This window comes from Copidosoma floridanum, unplaced genomic scaffold (assembly GCF_036245765.1).
Source record: "Copidosoma floridanum isolate Cflo_tuat_1 unplaced genomic scaffold, Cflo_Japanese_pri ptg000004l, whole genome shotgun sequence".
Taxonomy (NCBI): domain Eukaryota; kingdom Metazoa; phylum Arthropoda; class Insecta; order Hymenoptera; family Encyrtidae; genus Copidosoma; species Copidosoma floridanum.
In genome coordinates, this window is record NW_028321881.1 from 30354588 (window position 1) to 30374735 (window position 20148).

Genomic DNA, 20148 nt, shown 5'->3' on the forward strand with positions numbered 1-20148 from the left:
TTTAAAAATTTGATTTTAGTTTCTTATATACATAGTTGCATGAGCTCTAGACACGAAGTTCGTCACTTACGGAAGTATTACACACACACACATATACGGGTCTGTGTGTGTGTTTAGTGAAAGTGACTTTTGCAGACGTTAGGTGCTTTTAAGATATATGTTGATAATATGGTAAAATTATGCAGACGTCCTCATAACTCCCAATTTTTCCTTGTGTAATTGTCCGCATTAGTCATCTTTTAGTTACAAACGTATATCTTTAAATTATAAAGTCGTTTGGCCGCCAGCACAGGTTAAATTCACAGAGATGTATATAGAGAGTTTTTTCTTATCTTAAGGGGTGCTGTGGAAAACCATAGGGAGTGTAGTCAGGGTGTGTGGACATACCCCTCAATATAACCTTAAAATTCAGGAATATTTATAAATTTATAAATATATATCCACTTAGGGGGCTTCTCTCACGTGCTTGCTACAATCTCCAACCCTTCTGTATGAAACCGTAGTCTCTTATAATGGTTTTAACACTGCTTTTTGAAGTACTTATATGAGATCTGTTATAAATTCTATATATTTAAGCCTTGTTACACTCTACATGTAACCTACACAATCGCGAAAAATAAAATTTACATTTTCCTACCTCAGGTGGTTATGAAAGGCTGGTGTGCCTTTGGTAGGAAAAATAGGCTTCACCACATAAGCGCCATTGCACCGCGGCTACCGTACGTCGCTCGAGCCGTGAAATAGCAGTTGAGACGACGGCACTTATCTGGCAAAAACAACCATTAAAATGATTAGAGATTACTTATACATAAACTGACCGTACACTTTTCCAAGTCTTATTCGATCTGCAGTTTATTATTTACATCTCACCAGCTTTTAACAAGTAATTTTAAATTTTCTCAATCACCAATTATTTATTCACATCGGACAGATTTTTCTTAAATATTTTGAAATAATCTTGTATCATTTAAATTGTCCTAATCTTTATCGGTGATTCTTCATAATTCCTTCTCGAATAGAAAACTTTTAAAACAAAAAATTTCACTAGAATTTTACAATTCAAACATCAAACATCTGTAACAAGCCATACTAAATACAAAACAAAATTTTAATAAAAATTTTTTAAGAAACAATTGCTACATTACTTATATATACAACAAACTTTATTATGACATAGATTTCTGTGTTGAATTGCTGATTCTTTTACAAATTGTCGTTGGTGGCAAAAAAAACAAAAATATTTATATCAATATTATATAGAAAAATTAGTAATCATTGGTGTAAAATATTCCTCAGTGAGAGCCTTATATGCATGCAATAAAGCATTTATAAGGTCCTTAGAAAGAATGGTTATAACATCATAATAAATAAATAACTGTATTATAAGGATATTTTAAGGATTTGTAAAGATTTTGAAACATACTTTACAAGGCCTCAGAAAAGTATCATTGAGATCCTTATAAGAACAAATAATGACTAACCTGTGATTGCACGCAGGGAGTTGGCAAGCGTATTCAGTTAACTTCGGCCAACTTCGGGAATGTTTGCATAAGTGCGAGGGTGCAGGGCGATTGCATGGATGGGCTGACTTTAGCCAACCTCACACCTCAGAAATATTCAAATAAGTGCGGGGCGTATGGCAAGCTGTCTCGTATTCACTGCCAGTAATCATATAAAACTATTTGCTTGACTTTGGCAAACCTCGACAATATTCGGATATGTGCAGAAGCGTAGAAGAAATGCGTGGGTGGGCTTCCTTCCCGAGAATTTTCAATTCCTTTATAAATAAAAGACTATTTAGTTGACTTTGCTCAACCTCAGGAATATTCGAATATAGATGCAAGGGCATGGCGAAATTGCATAAGTGAGCTCGCTTCACTTCCACTACCGGTGCAAAGTGTAGGGACCTAAAAAATTGCGTGGGTGGGCTTGCTTGGTTAGCCAACCTTGCGAATATTCGACCAACTTTGAAAGTGTCCAAATGCTATCCAATTATTGTGCTTACATATAAGTTATCTTAATTCTTTTATATTCAATGAAAGAATTAAAATATAGATATTATCCCCAATGGTCAACTTTCCCATACTTCTCCATGGGGGAAATGCCTATGACAACGAACTGATTGCTATGAACATTTCTCCCATCAACATGACAAACTATTTGTCTGATTGTATAAAATTGAGTTTAAAGAGGTTCGATCATTTTTCCCAAGAAGGTGGGTGGGTTAGCGAGTGTGGTAAGGGTTCCCAAAAAAACAATGTTAATAAATCTTTAGCCTAAAAACTTGTGCAACAAAGGCTGAATAATCGCGCTAGTCCATAAGAGCAATGTTAAATAATGCAATTTTAGAAATTTTTTTCTTTGAAATTTGGCTGATAAATATATTTAAAAAATTCATGTGTGCCTAAAGCATGGTGAGGTTAAATGGGGTATAGTGGGAAGTGGGACAGGAGGAAAAATCATAACTGGTAAATTCATTTGTCAAAAAATATCCTTAAAAAAATTTCCTAATATTTCTTTATCTTTTAGCTAGATAAGACTCCCAAAATTGATTGTTTAACACTTAAGGGAGAATGAAAACAATTTTTTATCAAGCTGCCCAAGCCCTCGTTTGATACATACGTCTTAAACAACGCGTTTCGCCCATTTTAGATGTGACACTAAAGTTGACTGTCAAGATGATACACGTAGGTTCGAACGTACGTTCGAACTATTTATACGTAATAATATGACACTCAATAACAAGTTTTATTAATTAGATTTTTAAAATAATCACTTCGTCATAAAATGTAGCCTGTCCTGGTATACCCTTATTTTTTGCAAACACCATGTAGAAGTGGGACGAGGCTTATCATTGCTGTCCCACTACTGCATCCTTTCTTTAAGAACTAAGTAGTAGTGGGACAAGTACTTGACAAGACCAAATTCAATGTTTAACGACTGTGATTTCATACTTTTTACTATAGTAACTGTGCGAGTGCCATCAGTCTAATCTTGAGTAGTAAAACTAAATTGAAATATATTTGTAGGATTATTAGTTAAGTGAATGAGAGCATTGGTACCTGGTAAATAGACTTAATCTGAAATCTAACCTCAATGCAATCTGTGTTAATCCATCCTACCCAATGTAAAAAAATTAACTTTGCAGAAAATAATATACATTTTCAATAATTAATTTTCATCATACTAATATTGAAAAAAAAATGAACAAAATCAATACCTCTGAAAATTGTCAACAGAAAAATACAGGTATTAGTTTACTCACATTAAATTTTTATTTGGTATTTTAGCTTTTAAAACTTGCTTCTTATCTCCACAGAAGAATCAAATAATTCTCCTTTAAAAAATATATATTCTGTAACCAATCTTAATTTTAGGATCAAGAAGGAAGCAGCTAAGGGAAACCGACCAGTGGCGGTTATTATTAATTTGATACATTTATTACGATATTTTTTAAAATTTCTTAAAACTAGTTTTCTCGTAAAAAAAAAAAATAATACTTACTAACACTGTTTATTTAATGTTTTAATTAATTTAAGAAATAGAAGAGATTTAAACTTATTGATTTCAATTGAATTAAACAAACTTTCATTAATGTATTTTGTTATTTCATTCATGAATCTTTCGACAGTTCACGATGGATTTGACTTTAACTCCTCCCAAGACTTCTCAGTGGCATCGTTCCGCATTATTAGTTTCTGTTTGCGTCGCTGAGATTCGCCTCAACTTCTTACCCTGATTCAATTCTTGTACTGCTATTTCTTTTTTTTTAAATAAGTTTGCCTATGTTGTCATACATTGTATTTCATGTTATTATTGCAGCGTCCAATAAATATTAGTAATACTTTCTTAGTGAAACGCGTTAATTACTCGGTAACTTCTTATTTATTAGGTTTGATTCTTAAAATACTTAAAACTTGAGGACGTTCACAAATTGTATAAAAAAAGTAGAATCTGTCTGAATTTTTAATATGTTGCAGTTTTTTATGAAAAGAGAACGACTGGTCTTCTCAGACTTTTTTACCTCGAAAACTAGTGTATATAAAAAGACAAAGTTGAAATTTTAACCTGTGCTCTTATGGCAATTTGAAAAAATTTATATCATTGGACCCACGTGTCTGATTTTTTAATTATTTGAGTTTAAATTGTTGGTAATTTTATGAAGAATACTTTATGAGTCTTCCTCCACTTTTCCCTACTAAAATGAAGGTTTTGAGCGTTCTAAATTGAAAAATGGTTTTTAATTTTTCTACTAAAAGAGTACGAATGCAACCATCCTAACAATTTTTTTCCACATAAGTGTTAAGCTTGCCGTGAAAAAAAAAGTTAATAATCAAAATATTCATGTAAAAATTATTATTATTGGCTTGCAGTCACAACACTTCAGAAATATAATAACTTAAAAAAAGGCTAAAGTTATGTAAAAGACGCAGCTTTTACATGTAAAGCACGACTGTTAAATTTATTAGCAGAGCAAAAAGTGTCATTTCATTATACACCACATAGTGACATACTGTGAAATTTCAAAAATATTGTTCGATGCTGTTTGTTACTACACTAGCATTAAAAAATCCTTGACCGAAGTGCATGAGATAAGTTTTGTTTTGATGAGAACTACATATTTCCTCGACTACTCACAGGTATTAATTGCAAGTTGTTACAGTTACGGTAAAAATAGTAATTTTTTAAAAAATTTTTTAAAGTTTTATTGAATTTTCAAAGCATGAAGCTGGACTTTGAAAAATAATCGAAAATATCAAACAGTTGTAAGATCTATAACTGTCTCTTCCAAACCAAAACTGTGTGGCTTTAGATAGTTATATCAAAAAAACCTATTTTTTAAACTTTTGAGTATTTGCTTTTTGCTCTTAAGTACATTAAGAAACTGTTTTTTGGATCCCTATAAGCGGTAAAAACTTGTATTTTTTTGAGAACTACATCTAATTTTCACTGAAAATAGATTTAAAATGTGAATTTAAAAAGTTACATCAAAAATACTGATTTTTATTTTTTAGAGTTCAACCATCTCAGTGCTGGTAAATTTTTTCCCTTTGACAACATTTTCTGGATTAACAAGTGTCAGGTTTTGACATTAAATAAAGCTAAAAATTAAAATTTAACAGAATTGGATGTAAGCATTTAAATATAGTCCATTTGCATATCTTCATACGTTCATTTTATTTACTCGTACATTTTGGCACTTGATAGGTATCACTCGGATCACACTAACTTCGCGATTGAAAATTTTTTACGCAAAAAATAGATGATTCAGTTATGGTTACACTTTTTACTCTGGCAAAAATATAAGGCACTTGTGTGGAGCAGTCGTGCCGAAAATGTAATTTATTTTTTTATTAATCAATTAAATTTTAACCTACTTATAAACGTAATTACACTTGGTTTTGTTCTCAAACTACATTTAATATTTTATGGTAGCTTTCCAGATGATTATTTGTACGATCTAACATCTTATAGATGGAGAAAGTTTCATGGGTAACGATTTTCATCCAATGATTAAAGTAATACGAATTGATGTATTTTTTCCTCGTATTCAAATTCTGAGGATCGTCAACAAACATCTCTTGAACTTAATTCTTAATAGCTTGTAACAGGGTGTTCGGGGAGAAATGAAACCGGGAATAGGACGTGTCCTTCTGACCTGCCGTATATAACTTTGACCGAGCTTATCAGGCCGGAGAACCCTCTACAGCACTCCTCGTATACTATACAGGTCAAACGACCTGCAAACCTTACCTAATGTCACTGCAGTCAAGCCCAGGCACCGGGTGCTTTACTGGCTTATAACTCAAGGCCACGTATGTCCCTGATACGTGGAGTAGCTAGATAATAAATGACAGGAACAGGACTGGGACCACGGGACTATTAAATTTGACAACACACACATATTCATGCATTTATAATGAAAGATTCTAAATATTATAAATAAAAGAAAGGTTTATTGAATCCAAAGTATTAATTGAGCAATGAAAAATCGTATGTGTGTGCCTCTCTCTCTCTCTCTCTCTCTCTCTCTCTGTGTGTAAGTGTGTGTGTGTAATTAACACTTGAGTACGTTGTAGTAAGCGTCGGTGGTGATACCGCTGTCTTCCATATATTTATAACTACAATCGGCGTACAACATCCGTGTCTTACGCAGCGGGCAGACTTCGCGAGCTGATATATAAGCTTCGCACAATTAATGAAGAGCGGACTTACTTTATTTCTCGACAGCTACAGAGTGTGAAGTCAAGGTCGAAAAGCGTACCCTAGAGATGTGAGAACTGGTGGGCAACCCCGCCGGCCAAGTATTCTTTTGGATTGGGTTGGTAGCGCTGACCCGGGTGACTCAATAACCAGTACCGGCAACGCTTATCCTCGCTGCTCGGGTTCCTGATGACACATCCATCCGGACCCCTAACCTCTTCGCGCTTTTTACCGCTTCCTAACCCTCCTGCTAAGAGAGTGCTGTAGCTAAGAAAAAAATGGCGTCACTGACACACTCAGCTGTAAGTGACAACGGTATACGGTAATGTGAACTTACTTATGTGACAACATATCCATAACGCTGACGTCAGGAGATCATGAATACTACATTTGTGTCAATGTGACGCCATTTTTCTCTTAGCTACAGTACGCCATCTATGTTGAGTTCGTGAACCGTAGGGACCTCATTTCTGCTCCATCGTGTGCCTTCTCCTGTCTACCAAAAACTCCCGTAAACCCAAATGGTGGTGCCGTTACAAGCTGTAACAGCGTTCATTGCTTGATCAGAGGGTAGTAACGCAATACTCATAAGTTTTTTTATAATCAAATGCCTTTTTGGGTTATTGACTTTGCTATTACGACTTTCAAAAAAGTCTGTTTTTTTTACTTGGCTTTTCTGACTAAAGCCAAAAATGTTATATTATTTATTTTATCGAATCATATCATAATTAATTGTAATCATTGATAAGTAAAACAGGTAAGCACACGTATGTCATTGACTTTTTTAGCAATGTATGTTTGGATGCTAAGGGATCCGTTATTTACTAAATTCAATTATTTAATCAAACCTTCGAAATCTCTTTTTTTTATCCCAAGACAAGAATCCATGTCCTTAAAAATCTAAATAATATAGGTGATAACGGATTCCACTCAACACTAGTTCATTCGTATTGTGATACAAGTGAGGCGAATTGCTAAATACGTACGCAGCCAGTGTATGACGCACGAGCGATAATTCCTATATTACGTTGAATTGAATGGCTTAGGGGCTCTCACGAAATACATACAAAACAACGGCTCGTTAAAAAAACGTGCTTATATACTAAAAAATTTTTTTTTAAAAACGCTGATTTAGTTTCTTTTTTAAAAATGCGATAACAGAGTAATTTTTTATTCATCAATTTTGTAGTTCAAACACACAATACATAACATATCCTTGACCAAATAATAAAATTTATTAGTGGATAAGATTTTATAAAAATATTGAAAAGAGACTTAGACTCATAATAACCGTATTTCAGGTATTTATTCATAAGGATAAGTTATGTATAAGGATTTAAATTAATAAGTATTTTATGTGTACATTTGCTATTAATATTTTTTACACTTATAATTTTTCACATGAATTTGCTTCGCTTCCAATTCTTAAACAGAGATTGGAATCATACAATGATATTTGAAGGCACCATATGTTGTCATAGCCTTTTATATTTATATTCATAAGCTAATATAATTACTTATTAGACTCCTGGGCATCAGTTCCTGCAAAAGTCACATGTTTGATTCTTATGTGATTTTTCTGACTGCGTTGCATACTACCAAAGGCGATTACATGCATTACATGACAAATTTATAGTCATACCCGAGTTAGACGTGTGCTCTATGTAGAAGTTTTCTCACTGCATGAAAAAAATAAATAAACGCAGCGTAGGTGAGTACTTAATACTTATGCACTTTTGCACTGCTGTTACGCTCTCTCTGTGTGTCTCTCAAGCAAGGAGAAGTAGGGGGCAGACAGTTTTTTCTCCCGACCTCTCTACACGATATAGATGTCACATCGATAGAAAAGGAACATTGGCTTTCACCCCTATACACTGCTGCTGAAACTTGAATTTTTGGGTGAGGTAGTCAGAAAAAGATATTTCTTGTAAAACTGACATTCTTTATATTAAAATTATAGTAATACAACATTTAAAAAAGGTAAGTTTTTAATTTTTGGAATAATATTTAAGAATGTCAATAATCAAAACTTTTATGATTGTGTACATTGAATAAACTCATGAATCAATACTTGTACCCTGAACTAATTTACCTAAGCACAATGGAAATAGCAGGCTCTTACGCTATTTTTTCTAAAGTAATTGCCATTGACTTCATCAAAGCTTTTTCATTATCACAATTTACTTTTAAGGGCTTGAAAGGTTTAAATTTTCTTGAACAAAATTCCAAACAGCACAATAGGCTTTATAAGTACAAGTCATGAGTATTTAGGTGCAAGGTACAACCTACATCGATTAATAATACATTTTCAAATTTAAAGTATGATCAACACTGATATCTTATCAAATACTAAGTCTGTTACAATATAATGATTTAACGTTAAGTTATACTGCAAAATTAATTTTAAACGTTATGGAAAAGGATAAAGGATCATATAACTCCAGCATATCTCCTGCTTATATGTCAAGGTGAACGAGAAACACCTACTAAAGAGAGTTCCAGGAAGTAGTGATACCAACTCGAAAATTACCAGCAAAAACTTAAAATATTAAATCATTTTTTATCACTGCTGATAATAATTTATATACTAGTTATTTACGTGCAGAGAAGATGATTTCCCGCTCGAGTCGTAATTGACTCGCACAAGTGGCTGGAGTTTATGGAAACGAGTAACAGTTGATCGCAAGGTATGAGTTACAGTCACCGGCCACGAGTGCAAGTTTATTTGCCTCGAGCTTCGCCCAGATGCGTCAGTGCCCCTCCTCTGGCCCCTTTGAGAGCGAGCTGGCCTCCAAAATTCTCCGTTATTTTCCTTTTTTCTCCTTCTTTTATGCCCTTTCGTCTTCTAGGGGAGTAGTCCTAACGGACCTGTCCCATGCGGAGAGGTTAGTTTATAGTTGGTAGGCCCACTGAGTAAATCCGACACTGGAGTTCGAACAGGGGCGCCATTGGGTACGTACAGGCTGGTAACTATCCATCTCAAATCTAAAAACATCTACTTTCTACTCGTCTAACCTATAAGACATGTTTAAAAACGGGGCTAGCCCCCTGGGCTAACCTAAAAAAAAAAAAAAAAAAAAAAAAATGCCTAACACTGATGACTCTCAGTCATCCTCCAGGGAACCTTTAGCCACACAGTCTTCTACCCTACAAAATTATGACAGTGACATTAAGTCCAAGCTTTATACGTCTAGAAAAAGAAGTAACGCAATGAACCAAAAAAGTGAATGTTATAAAGACTTTAAGAAACCCAATATAACTGAAAATCCTACAACCACAGACAACTCACAACCCCAATAACAAAAGAAAACCCCTTCTCCTGAATCCCTTCGCAGAATCTCTAAATACCCAGCAAATATAAATGGCCCTTACAAGGTCATCATCCAAGCAAAAATCTCACCCTCCGATCCCACAAACAAAAAACATATTCACCCCCTAAATATCGCTAAGCTAATAACCTCCTTATACCCAGACAGAATTGAAACTTTTCAGTATTCAGGAAAAAACAAACTAGCACTCGTTACATACCACCGCAAAGTTGCCAACGCAGTGCTTAAGTTAGATTCACTGAAAGAAAAAGGTCTGGAAGCATTCATGTCATCAGCATACGTGTACAAAAAAGCCATCATCAAAAATATACCCCACGACCTCTCCGAAGCATAAATTCAACAAAATATCGTCCTTCACTCTCCAGCTGCCGAACTTAAGGTCTGCAACGTCACCAGATTTAACAGAAGGGTCGCAGAAGGTGAAAAAATTTCGTACATTCCAACTGGCACAGTACTACTTACGTACACAGACCAACTCACAACCCAACACGCCTATCTATACAAACTCAAAATCCCTGTTGAAATTTTCATCCCTAAGGTAAAACTCTGCACGTAGTGTTACAGACATGGTCATGTCAAAACTAATCCTAGCAGATCTAAGCCTAGGTGCATACAGTGTGGGAGCACCGAACATGTAAAAGAACTTTGCCCTATCCCGATTGAACGAGTGGTATGCATTAATTGCAAAGAAGCACCTCATCTGCCTACAAACTATAACTATAAAATCAAAAAAATTTAACAAGGCCTACTAACCTATGCTGTCAAAAAATCGGTCACAGTCCAAGAGGCCAGACTCACCTACGAAGTCCTGAACAGTAGAAACAAAAGGTTTAGATTTTCTGACTTCCTAGAACTAGGTGAAGGTAACATCATGCAAGACATCCTTGAGGTGAACAACGATGCACAAAACAAAAGACAATATTCTAACGCTCTCAAAAATCATTCCCAACCACCAACTAGTCCTAAGAAAAACTCTCCCAAAAAGCTCTCAAACTCTCAACCCACACAAAAGACAATCTTATTAAACCAACAACACAAGGATACCCTTATCTATACAAACGGTCAGTTAAAATTTACACCTACCAGCTTTAATATAACTCGGAACTCATACCACAATACCCAGATGCCGCTATACAAGGACTTCTCTACTAATGACTGCTCCATCATTGCAAACTCTGACGGTATTACCGCCAATGATGTTCTAGTGCCCATGGAAGATATAGTCAATTTCTTTGTATCCAATACTAACATAACAGGAGTAACTCCTAATAACCCACAGCTACATCTAAGCACAAAAAACCTCTTTCAATAACTTCTAGACCCTAAGGATACAAATACTCAATTTGATGGCACAGAACTATCACAGTATTAACACTGCTTACAACATCGACGATTTAAAAATCTTACAATGAAATTGCCGTAGCATACTTAACAAAACTATACATCTAAATAATGTAAAAAGCAAATTTAATATAATTATCTTGTCAGAAACATGGTTAAAAAGTAATAAAAATTTCAAAATTCAAAATTAAAAATATAATCAGGAAAGACAGAAAAAACATAGATCACGGTGGTTTAATCATATCTATGAAAAATAATATTCCTTTTCAACTCGCTAACAATATTCATCATGCAGAAAATAAGCTCGAGACTCTAGCAGTCACGATACCGCTAACTAACAATTTTAACAATACTTCCAACTCTTTACTCATTGTCTCGCTATACAGAGTTCCCTCTAAACTCACAACGTTAAACGAGTAGAATAATCTATTTAACTCCATCACACAATACAAATCAGCTATTATTGCAGGAGACTTCAATGCCCATCATCAATTATGGGGGGCCACTAAACCCTGCCCCTCTGGAGACAAACTAGTCGACACACTTGTCGACTTCGACTATACCATACTGAATGACAACACACATTCATATCACAAAGACACAACCAAAACCCTACCCTCACAATCCCAGTCATCCAGCAACTCGGTGATCTCATCAAATCTCATCAAATCTCATAATAAATTCGCAGTAACACATAATATAATATTCATTGCTATCTTACAACTCTTTACCAACCCAGTTTATACAAATATATCTGCCAGCAAGTTGGAGTTTAAGATAAAAAAAAAAAAAATAAAAAAAAAAACCTGAAATGTGGCATATCGGAGTTCCTGTAGGTATCCAGCGTCATCTAACGAACAACAACAACAACAACAACAAATCCGACACTATTACTGGAATAGCTGGGGTGTCTATAAAGATTTTTTACACGCTGCAAACAAATACTATTTTAAATGCAAATTTAGAGTGAAAAAAAAGAATTTCACAAACCTTGAACAGTTATAAAAGTGTTAAAAAAATTTTTTTTCTTATTTGTAAGACTTAATAATAGTGAAGCAACTATTACACTTTAATGTAATGCTTTATAAGAATATGTATTTACAGTTATAAATGTATTATCTAATATTTAAAACATATTGGTGGAAGGGGCTGTATGAGTCAATCAGATAAGGCTAAATGGGACGAGATAAGTATAGCAGCAAACGATTTCTATCTTTTTCTCTGACAGACACTTGGTCTGATATTCCATGTTTTAAAGCGATAAGATTTCTTAATTAAAAACAAATTGATGGTCAGGTCGTACAAAAGAAAAACAAATCGGCTGTCCTGGTCTGCTAAGGCATTGCAAAAAAAGTTAGTACAATTTAAGCTGGGGCGACATACCAACGTATAGAAAAAAAGTATGGTATACCTAGTAAAACGGTAAAGAGAAAAGCTTAAACTATTAAACGAAAAACTAAAAAAAAAAAAATCTTAAAGCCGTGTATAAACCAGGTTTGTATATTGTCGTTATGTTCGTTAAGTAATGTCTTTTGAACACACTTTTCTATCATTTAGTTCAATTAAAATTTTTTGGTTTAACAACAAAAATTTTTGATTCTTTTATCGGGATTGGTCATAAAGCCATCAAATGGTTAGAAGATTATCAGTAAATATAAAAAGACAAATATGATTTGGGCAAATTTTCTTCAGTAAACGTTATATACATCGATAATTAATTAGTTGTAGGAATATGTAAAATATCAAAAAAAAAGATAATATCTATTACTATGTAATTGTTTCGGAACATTTTATAATTTCTCATTTTTCATTATTTCTTCCTTATGCCTTTTTCCTTGATAAAATAAGACATAAATAACAATTGATAATTACACTCAATGTGGCCATGTAAAATACATTGGCTCATTCAGCCCCATTGCAAGACCCAATCAGCCCCATACCTGGGACTGTATGAGCCGTATGACTTCTTATCCTTTCACCTTATTTTTTTTTTAAACTGTTTCATATTGTGTGATGAAAAAATTTGGTTTTGATTTATGAAGTGTTAAAGAGTATGTAGTCTTTTTTTATTGCATTTGAATAGATAGGATATATTTACAAAATTATTGAAAAAAAGTGGCCCGTATAGCCTCAGGTTCCCATATACATGCATGTGAGAGCTGCAGAGAGCTGTTTTGAAGAAATTAACCGGGACCAAATTTGCATGCATGCATATTTAGGTTAATTGAATACAAAATATCTTTCTAATTGACTAATTGAAGTAAGGCCGAAACTTATTTGTCATTTTAAAAAACTATAAAAAAAACCAGTGTGTAGGACTCGGAGTCTCCCGGTAAGATCGAAGTTCTCGCATGTATGTAGAAATCACGTGTATACCACAAAATACGAGGTTCTTAAATACCTGAAAGTTTAATATGTATTTTTTTTCGTGGGTGACAGCGGTATATTTATGTCTTCCTTATACATTTGTCATGTATGTAAGACTCGAGAACTTTTTAAAATTATTTTTAAGGTTATTGTTTGGCAAAAAAAAAAAAAAATATATCTGACATATTTGTAATAATTTTGCAAATATGCTATAATTTTCCTAAAAATTTTCCACTTTGATTTTATAGAAAAATATTGAAAATACTAAAATTTGAGGTTATGTCTTCACATCACTTAACACCTCTCTTTCTTTGTGCCCCGATATTTTTTTTACATTAAGGAAGCCTGTAAAACTTGTTATTTTTGCTCTATCTTACTTCTTTTTAAAGATATGGCGTATTTTGTAATATTTAGAGGTTATACAACATTATAAAAACCCGTTTAATCAATACTGGCTATCTGCATTGATCTGCCATGTATACAAAATTGTATTTTAATGTTCTTTATTCAAATAATAATATTTACTAGTGTATTTGGTATTAATATTAACCATCACATTCTATACACATACGTGCAGGCAAATATGTACACATTGTACACAATTGCACAGTAAAAGTGAAAAGTACACACATACACACTGATCATACATGCACACTTTCATGGTTGCATCCACAATTCTGTAAACAAGTTACACACACATACATTCGTGCATGTATACATTGCATACGTGGACACTGCACACAGTAACACACTGCGACACGGCAATGGGAATATGCATAACACTACATGCTGACTATATATATGTATCAGAATCCAAAGGCAAACAATGAGACTCGAGAGCTACCGAGCACCGAACTGCAGTATATATATGTATGTACATACGTACGTTTCGACCGTTTTGGTCTCCAACCAAGGTGCACCTAAAGAAGCTCTGATTTCAAAAACTTGATCATTTTCGAGGATGATTAAGTCGCGTGTTGTGTGTAGGTGAGACTCAAAATCGCTTACCAAAATCGATCCCCTCGCTTGTTCTTCTACCAGCGAGTGCGCGGAAAAATATGCACATTGCGTAATAATGTAATGTTTACGCCGTAAAGTGGGGGTGCCAACACACATATGCACATTAAGTCAGTTTTAATACCTTTTAATGGGTCGTGGGTATGCGCGTACTCGCTTTCTCTCTCTATTTATTTTATTAATTCTAATATACGAATTTCCCACCAATTTTCTACTGGTTATGTAATTGTGGTACCTGAGCAGTAAGCCTGGGTTTTAGAGTCATGCGTATGTAAGTCGATCAAAAAAGTGCTCTCATTTATTTAAATAACATCGGTTTGCAAAAATTCTTTTGGCATTCCAGTCTTTATTGTTAACGAAAAGTTTTTATTGTTAGCCCAATGGTTACGTAAGAAATAGGTTTGCTCTTGGTATAAAACATGGCTAATAATACATGCGTGTGTTTAAAAATAATTAAAATTGGTCCATAAATTTGATTTTCTAGATGTGATTAAAAAGGAATGAAGGAATTTCGCCGTTTCATATGGTTTGATAGTGCTGCGTGAGCTGACTTATCAAAATGATAGGATAAGACTTTTATGGTTTCTGTCATTCTTTAAGAAACAATAATTTTAATTTTCATATGTATTTATGTCTTGTCATGAATAAATATTCAAGAATGCAAATTTACATATAACTTAACTATAATGATATTTGAAAAAATTTTAGAGCACTAGAAATTATACACTTGCGATTAAATTTAATCTAAATTAATCCAAAACAATATATGATTATATTTTAGTGTAATATACAATAAATACATTTATATGTACGTACAGGTTTTCGGTTGATAAAAAACAGGGAATAATAATTATATATATATATAGTCTGTTGCAAAAGTATTTGAAACTTTGTATTTATTTAAAAATACCTGTTACCTCCATTAAAGTTACTCCTCTCTCATATAATACACTTATACTTTTCTTACAACCCTCGAAGCATAAAGAAAATCTTAGAAAGTTTAAGAAATAGAAAAAAGTTACAAAAATTCAGGTCTTCAGAATATGGTGACTAAGGCAGCAATACTGTACTGTGCTTTGACTGACAATCCACGAACATACGAAGACAAGAAAGTGGGGGACTAATCAAGGTGTGAGAAAAAAAATTTTTTTTCGGCATAAATCCAGGGATTCAACTGAACTTTTTTTGGACTTGGTTAATGTGACAGCTTAAGTTAAGGTAATTAAAGTTTTTTTTTATAATCTAACCAGAAACTTATGATTCGTCATTAGTTATAATCATCTAGAGCATAACTGGGTCGTCAAGGGCCAAGTACAGTTTTGCGTAAGTAATATGGAAGCGTTTCTATTGTTGTGCCTAATTCAACAATTTTAAACGTATTTTATAAAGGAGTAGATAAATCGGACGTAAATATTTATATAAAGTTTCCGGTGAAAATGTTCTACAATATTCGTGAAGAATTATCACTTCATGAACCAAACCTTAAAATTATAACAGTAGTAATGTTACTTAGAATTCAAGTTTATCAAATAGACTGCACATCGAAACATGACTGAGAATTACGAAATTATTGAAGTAATATAGAAAAAAAATAATAAGCAATTTCCAATCTTTGTTCCTTCTACTATGACAATAAACAAATCTCAAGGTCAACGTTTTAAGTATAATGTATCCTGATGTAGGTTTATATTTGAAAAAATGTCTTCATTTTTTCAAGGACAGTTATACGTGGATTTATTAAAATGCACGAGTAAAAGAATTTATTGATTCAAGCAGTAAGAGAAAAAATACAGGAATAAAAAACCATTGTTTGAAAAGAAATCTTCACATGATAAATTAACTTTACTGTATACTTCTTATTGATGAATAAATAAAATTTATGGCAATAAATTGAACTTAATTATATTTATTAATATTTTATTATTCAATTCTTCATGTTGATACTTTCCTGTTAAATAAATTCTATCTTGAATTATCTAGAATAAGAAATTTTTTATTTTTTCACTAAACTTATTGTAATAACTTTGTATACATGTTGTAAAAAAATTATCATAGCATTGTTTTTATAATTTTCAAATAATTTTAATAAATAAAAATATCTTAAATTCCAGTTGTAAGGTTCAATTTTAATTTGTTAATTCGTAATATTAACATACATCAATAATTGTTTTTTAACACGTGTACGTCGAGGGAATAGGTAAAGGGTAGATGGGGGTTTTCAATTTCAATAATCAATACTGTTACTTATTCACTTATTTTGGTATAAAAGCTTGAAAAATATAAGGCACTAGTACTTTCATGATACATTTACAGAAAAAAATTTGTCGTTTCTGTTTGATAATCTAGTATAAAGAATAGGAAAGTTATCTTTTGACAAAGAAATTAATTTTAACTATAAACAAAAAAAATCTAGTTGCTGTCCCGAAAAAAAGGAACTGAATTTATTTGATAGGAATCGTTTATAAATATTAATTTTATATTTTATCAATATTTATAAAGTCCATCTATTTTATCTCTTTGAAGGTATAGAAAAGCTGATACGCTTCTTAGCAATAATTAATCAACCTGAGCCTATAAACTCGTTTGCTGATAGTATTAAACAACTTCTCAACAATACTTAATCTATCGTTGACTGGTCACACTACTGCGTACATATTTTATTTTATCTTGTCATATATTAATCATTCTTTCATAGTTGCTGTTGATATTTATCTAAGATTATTACTGCTGAGCTACTTATAGTATCAGAGTCTATTAATAAGAAAAAGGATAATAATGTATATCATAATAATTTTGGATTATTCTTACTGCTTGATCATTATTGGTTCTATTGGCACATCTACGTATTAAATTTCTCTATCAATAGTTTATTCTTACACCATGTATTTAACAGCTCACTAGTGGTATGGTACTATTTAATTGTCATTTTATTGCTGTTGATAAGAGCACTATTATACAACTTTAGCTAAACCTTTAATCAAATTTTATATATTTGAATAAATACTCTATTATTATTATTATTGTTATAGTAATACTTAATAAATGTTATTTTTGATACTGGCCAGTTAGGATTTACTCCATAGACTAATAAATACAATCAAATAATCCTGCTAGATCTTCTACGTGCGTCAAGGTAAGGGAAGTTAATTTAGTTACTCATGCCCTTCCTTCCTCTTTTACAACCAAATTTCGCAGATTTTTCCGTGTAACTTAATATTAACATCAAGATGAAATGTTTCTGATAATACTAATAAAATATTATTAATTAATATTGGGATAAAATCTTACTAATAATAATACACTTTTGGTTTTTTTAATCAACTAGGGGGCTGCGCCCCCTGCGCACTCCACGTGCCAACCCCCAAAATTTAATCGAACATTAATTTTTAGTATTTTAAAGAAAAATACAACATTTATGTCTTTGTCGTAACACGTAATATTGTAATATTTATCAACTTGCCAATTAAAATGACTTTTCATTTATTTTTCAAAATTTTATTTTCAAATCTACCCGCGCTTGATCAGTCTCAGCCAATCACGCGACGAATAAACAGGCTTCATCACGTGACCCATCATTTTTTAAGATAGGAACTTACTTTAAAAAGAGCGATGGAAATTACTCATCATTCTGATTAAATGTTTGAGTAAATAAACGGTTAGTATGATACGGTATAACAATTAGCATTATTTAATTATGAACCAGGAGTAACAGTAGCCGTTGCTATGATACTTACACTTAAAATATTAGTAATAGTAATAATATTTATACTTATAATAGTACCATGCTTGTCGCGAGTTAGCATAATTAGATTTACGGTCAGTTTTGACAGATTATAATGTTGCAAAAATAAATCAGAATGTCTGGTAGAATTTGAATCAACTGATTTTGCACTGCTAGTTGCCAGAAAGGAAGTCAGTTCATTATACCCTGGGCATTCGTGAATTCCGTTACCTATGTTGGAGGCAGCAATACAGACTTTCTCTTGACGTTACTGAGATAAGAAAATCATGAGACGGAAAATCATGCGTCTGCAGAAATGAATAGTCAAAATCGTGTGAAAGGTTAAAAATATTGCTCTGCTAAATTGACCGTACTTAACACTTCTGTGTGTTATACATAGCAGTTGCTTACTGCAGGTGTAGCATGTATACTTTTGTTTTTTTACCCTAATTACATATTTGTTTTATCTTAATCTATACGATTAAATTTTATTTTATTCTAGCGTTTAATCTTATTCCTCAGTGTAGCTGTTTCAAGCTTAACTTTCACCTAATTGTTTCTGAAGTTGATTTTGTTAATTTTTTTATAAGATAATATTAGTTTTTTATTTTGGTCAGCATAGGCCATCGTGTATGTGCGTAAGTCATGTTTTGTTATCGTACCGCAACTACAAGCAAACTTGCAGGTGATTTACTCCTTTACAGATGCACTTAGGTCCTTACTTTCAATACTTTCCAAATCAGAATGTGAAATTTCGAAGAAATGAATAAAAAAAATTATTAGTATTTGTATCAACAATAGTTTACCGACATTACAATACTTAAAAAAGTTAAAAGCGTTTTCACCTTGTCAACACAGTAGTCGTTGAATTATCTTGAGATGGAAATGGACATCAGATACGAGTCTAGACAGTCATTGTTAACCATAGAACTGTTAAATTATTAGAACGACATACAATAAATTATATATAGATGTATAAAATAGACCACACAAGGCGGCCAAGTTGCTGGAACTGAGATCATGATAGGGGAAGTGCAAGAATGACTCTCTCTTTTTATTATCATGTTGTCTCTATCATTGGGGAAGAGGTGACAGAGACGAGTGGGGATAAGGTGGGAGTAGAGCTTAGCTTACCAGTAGATCTGTTAACATAAGAACAAAGCTTTGTACTCTCATCTCATCCCCACCTCATACTGGTAAAAAATAGCATTTTTTACACAAGTGCTTACATATCTTGAGTCTGAAAATTTCTCAGGTGTAAATGGCGCTTATGTAATAATTAAAAACAAAATGAATTGAGAATAAAATTTTTTAGATTTTTATCAACAATTAAAATCAAGTCCACAGTGTAGATGCAGTATAGAGAAAAATCTAAATTTTAGAATATCAATGAGATCTCTTTGTATATCTGGTAGTGATATTTTTTATAGGAAATAAATTACATATATTGCACTAAAATTATGGAATTACACTTTTATTATTACATTATTCATGTACTATGAGTATTTGAAATTTCTGTAGTGTGATGCATCAACATGAAATAAATCTTAAAATGTTCGTATAAAAACAGAGCCAAACTTATTTTAGGTCCGTCATGACTCATGCATCAGTACCTGCAGCTGAAAGAGAAAACCTTGGAATTACTGACCAACTTGTCCGCTTATCTGTTGGACTAGAGACAAAAGAAGATCTAATTGCTGATTTGAATCAGGCTTTAGAATATTCTATACTGTAAGAACATTAAATATTAACTCACATGTACATGATTAAAAAAAATGTCACATAACGGGATGTATTTTTCTCATCTTTTAAAATTCTTACCTAATGTTAACAATATTATGAACTTAATATTCTTAACTTATGTACAAAACGTATAGATGACGTAAAAATTAAAAGCCCTGAATGGTTTAGGATAAAAAAAAAATTATTAAATATTTAACGGAAATTTATTAGCAAACAAAACTCAGGCGAAAATTCTGTCATTATGAAATAAGTCACATCAAAAGATTATTATGAATGTAAAAGAGCTTATCGTATGGGAAGAAACTGAATAGTGTAGGTAATTAAATGTAATAAGTTATAATTATACTTTCTTTTGCTATATACGGTAGAAATAGAATATTTCTGTATTATTTTTTTAAGCGTATAAGATCTGAGGAATATGGATTT

General features: G+C 32.5%; 1 protein-coding gene across 5 annotated transcripts in view; it reads left to right on the forward strand.

Annotated features, from left to right (window-relative positions):
- The window catches only part of Cth (Cystathionine gamma-lyase), a 226397-nt gene extending 206632 nt beyond the window's left edge, over positions 1 to 19765 (forward strand). For all 5 annotated transcript variants that reach the window (XM_089595777.1, XM_089595769.1, XM_089595774.1 and 2 more), the window contains one exon: positions 19567 to 19765. In XM_089595777.1, coding sequence (XP_089451903.1) covers positions 19567 to 19714 — 148 coding nt within the window. In that variant the 3' untranslated portion in view covers positions 19715 to 19765. The remainder of the gene's footprint in view (positions 1 to 19566) is intronic.
- The last annotated feature ends 383 nt before the right edge of the window (positions 19766 to 20148 follow it).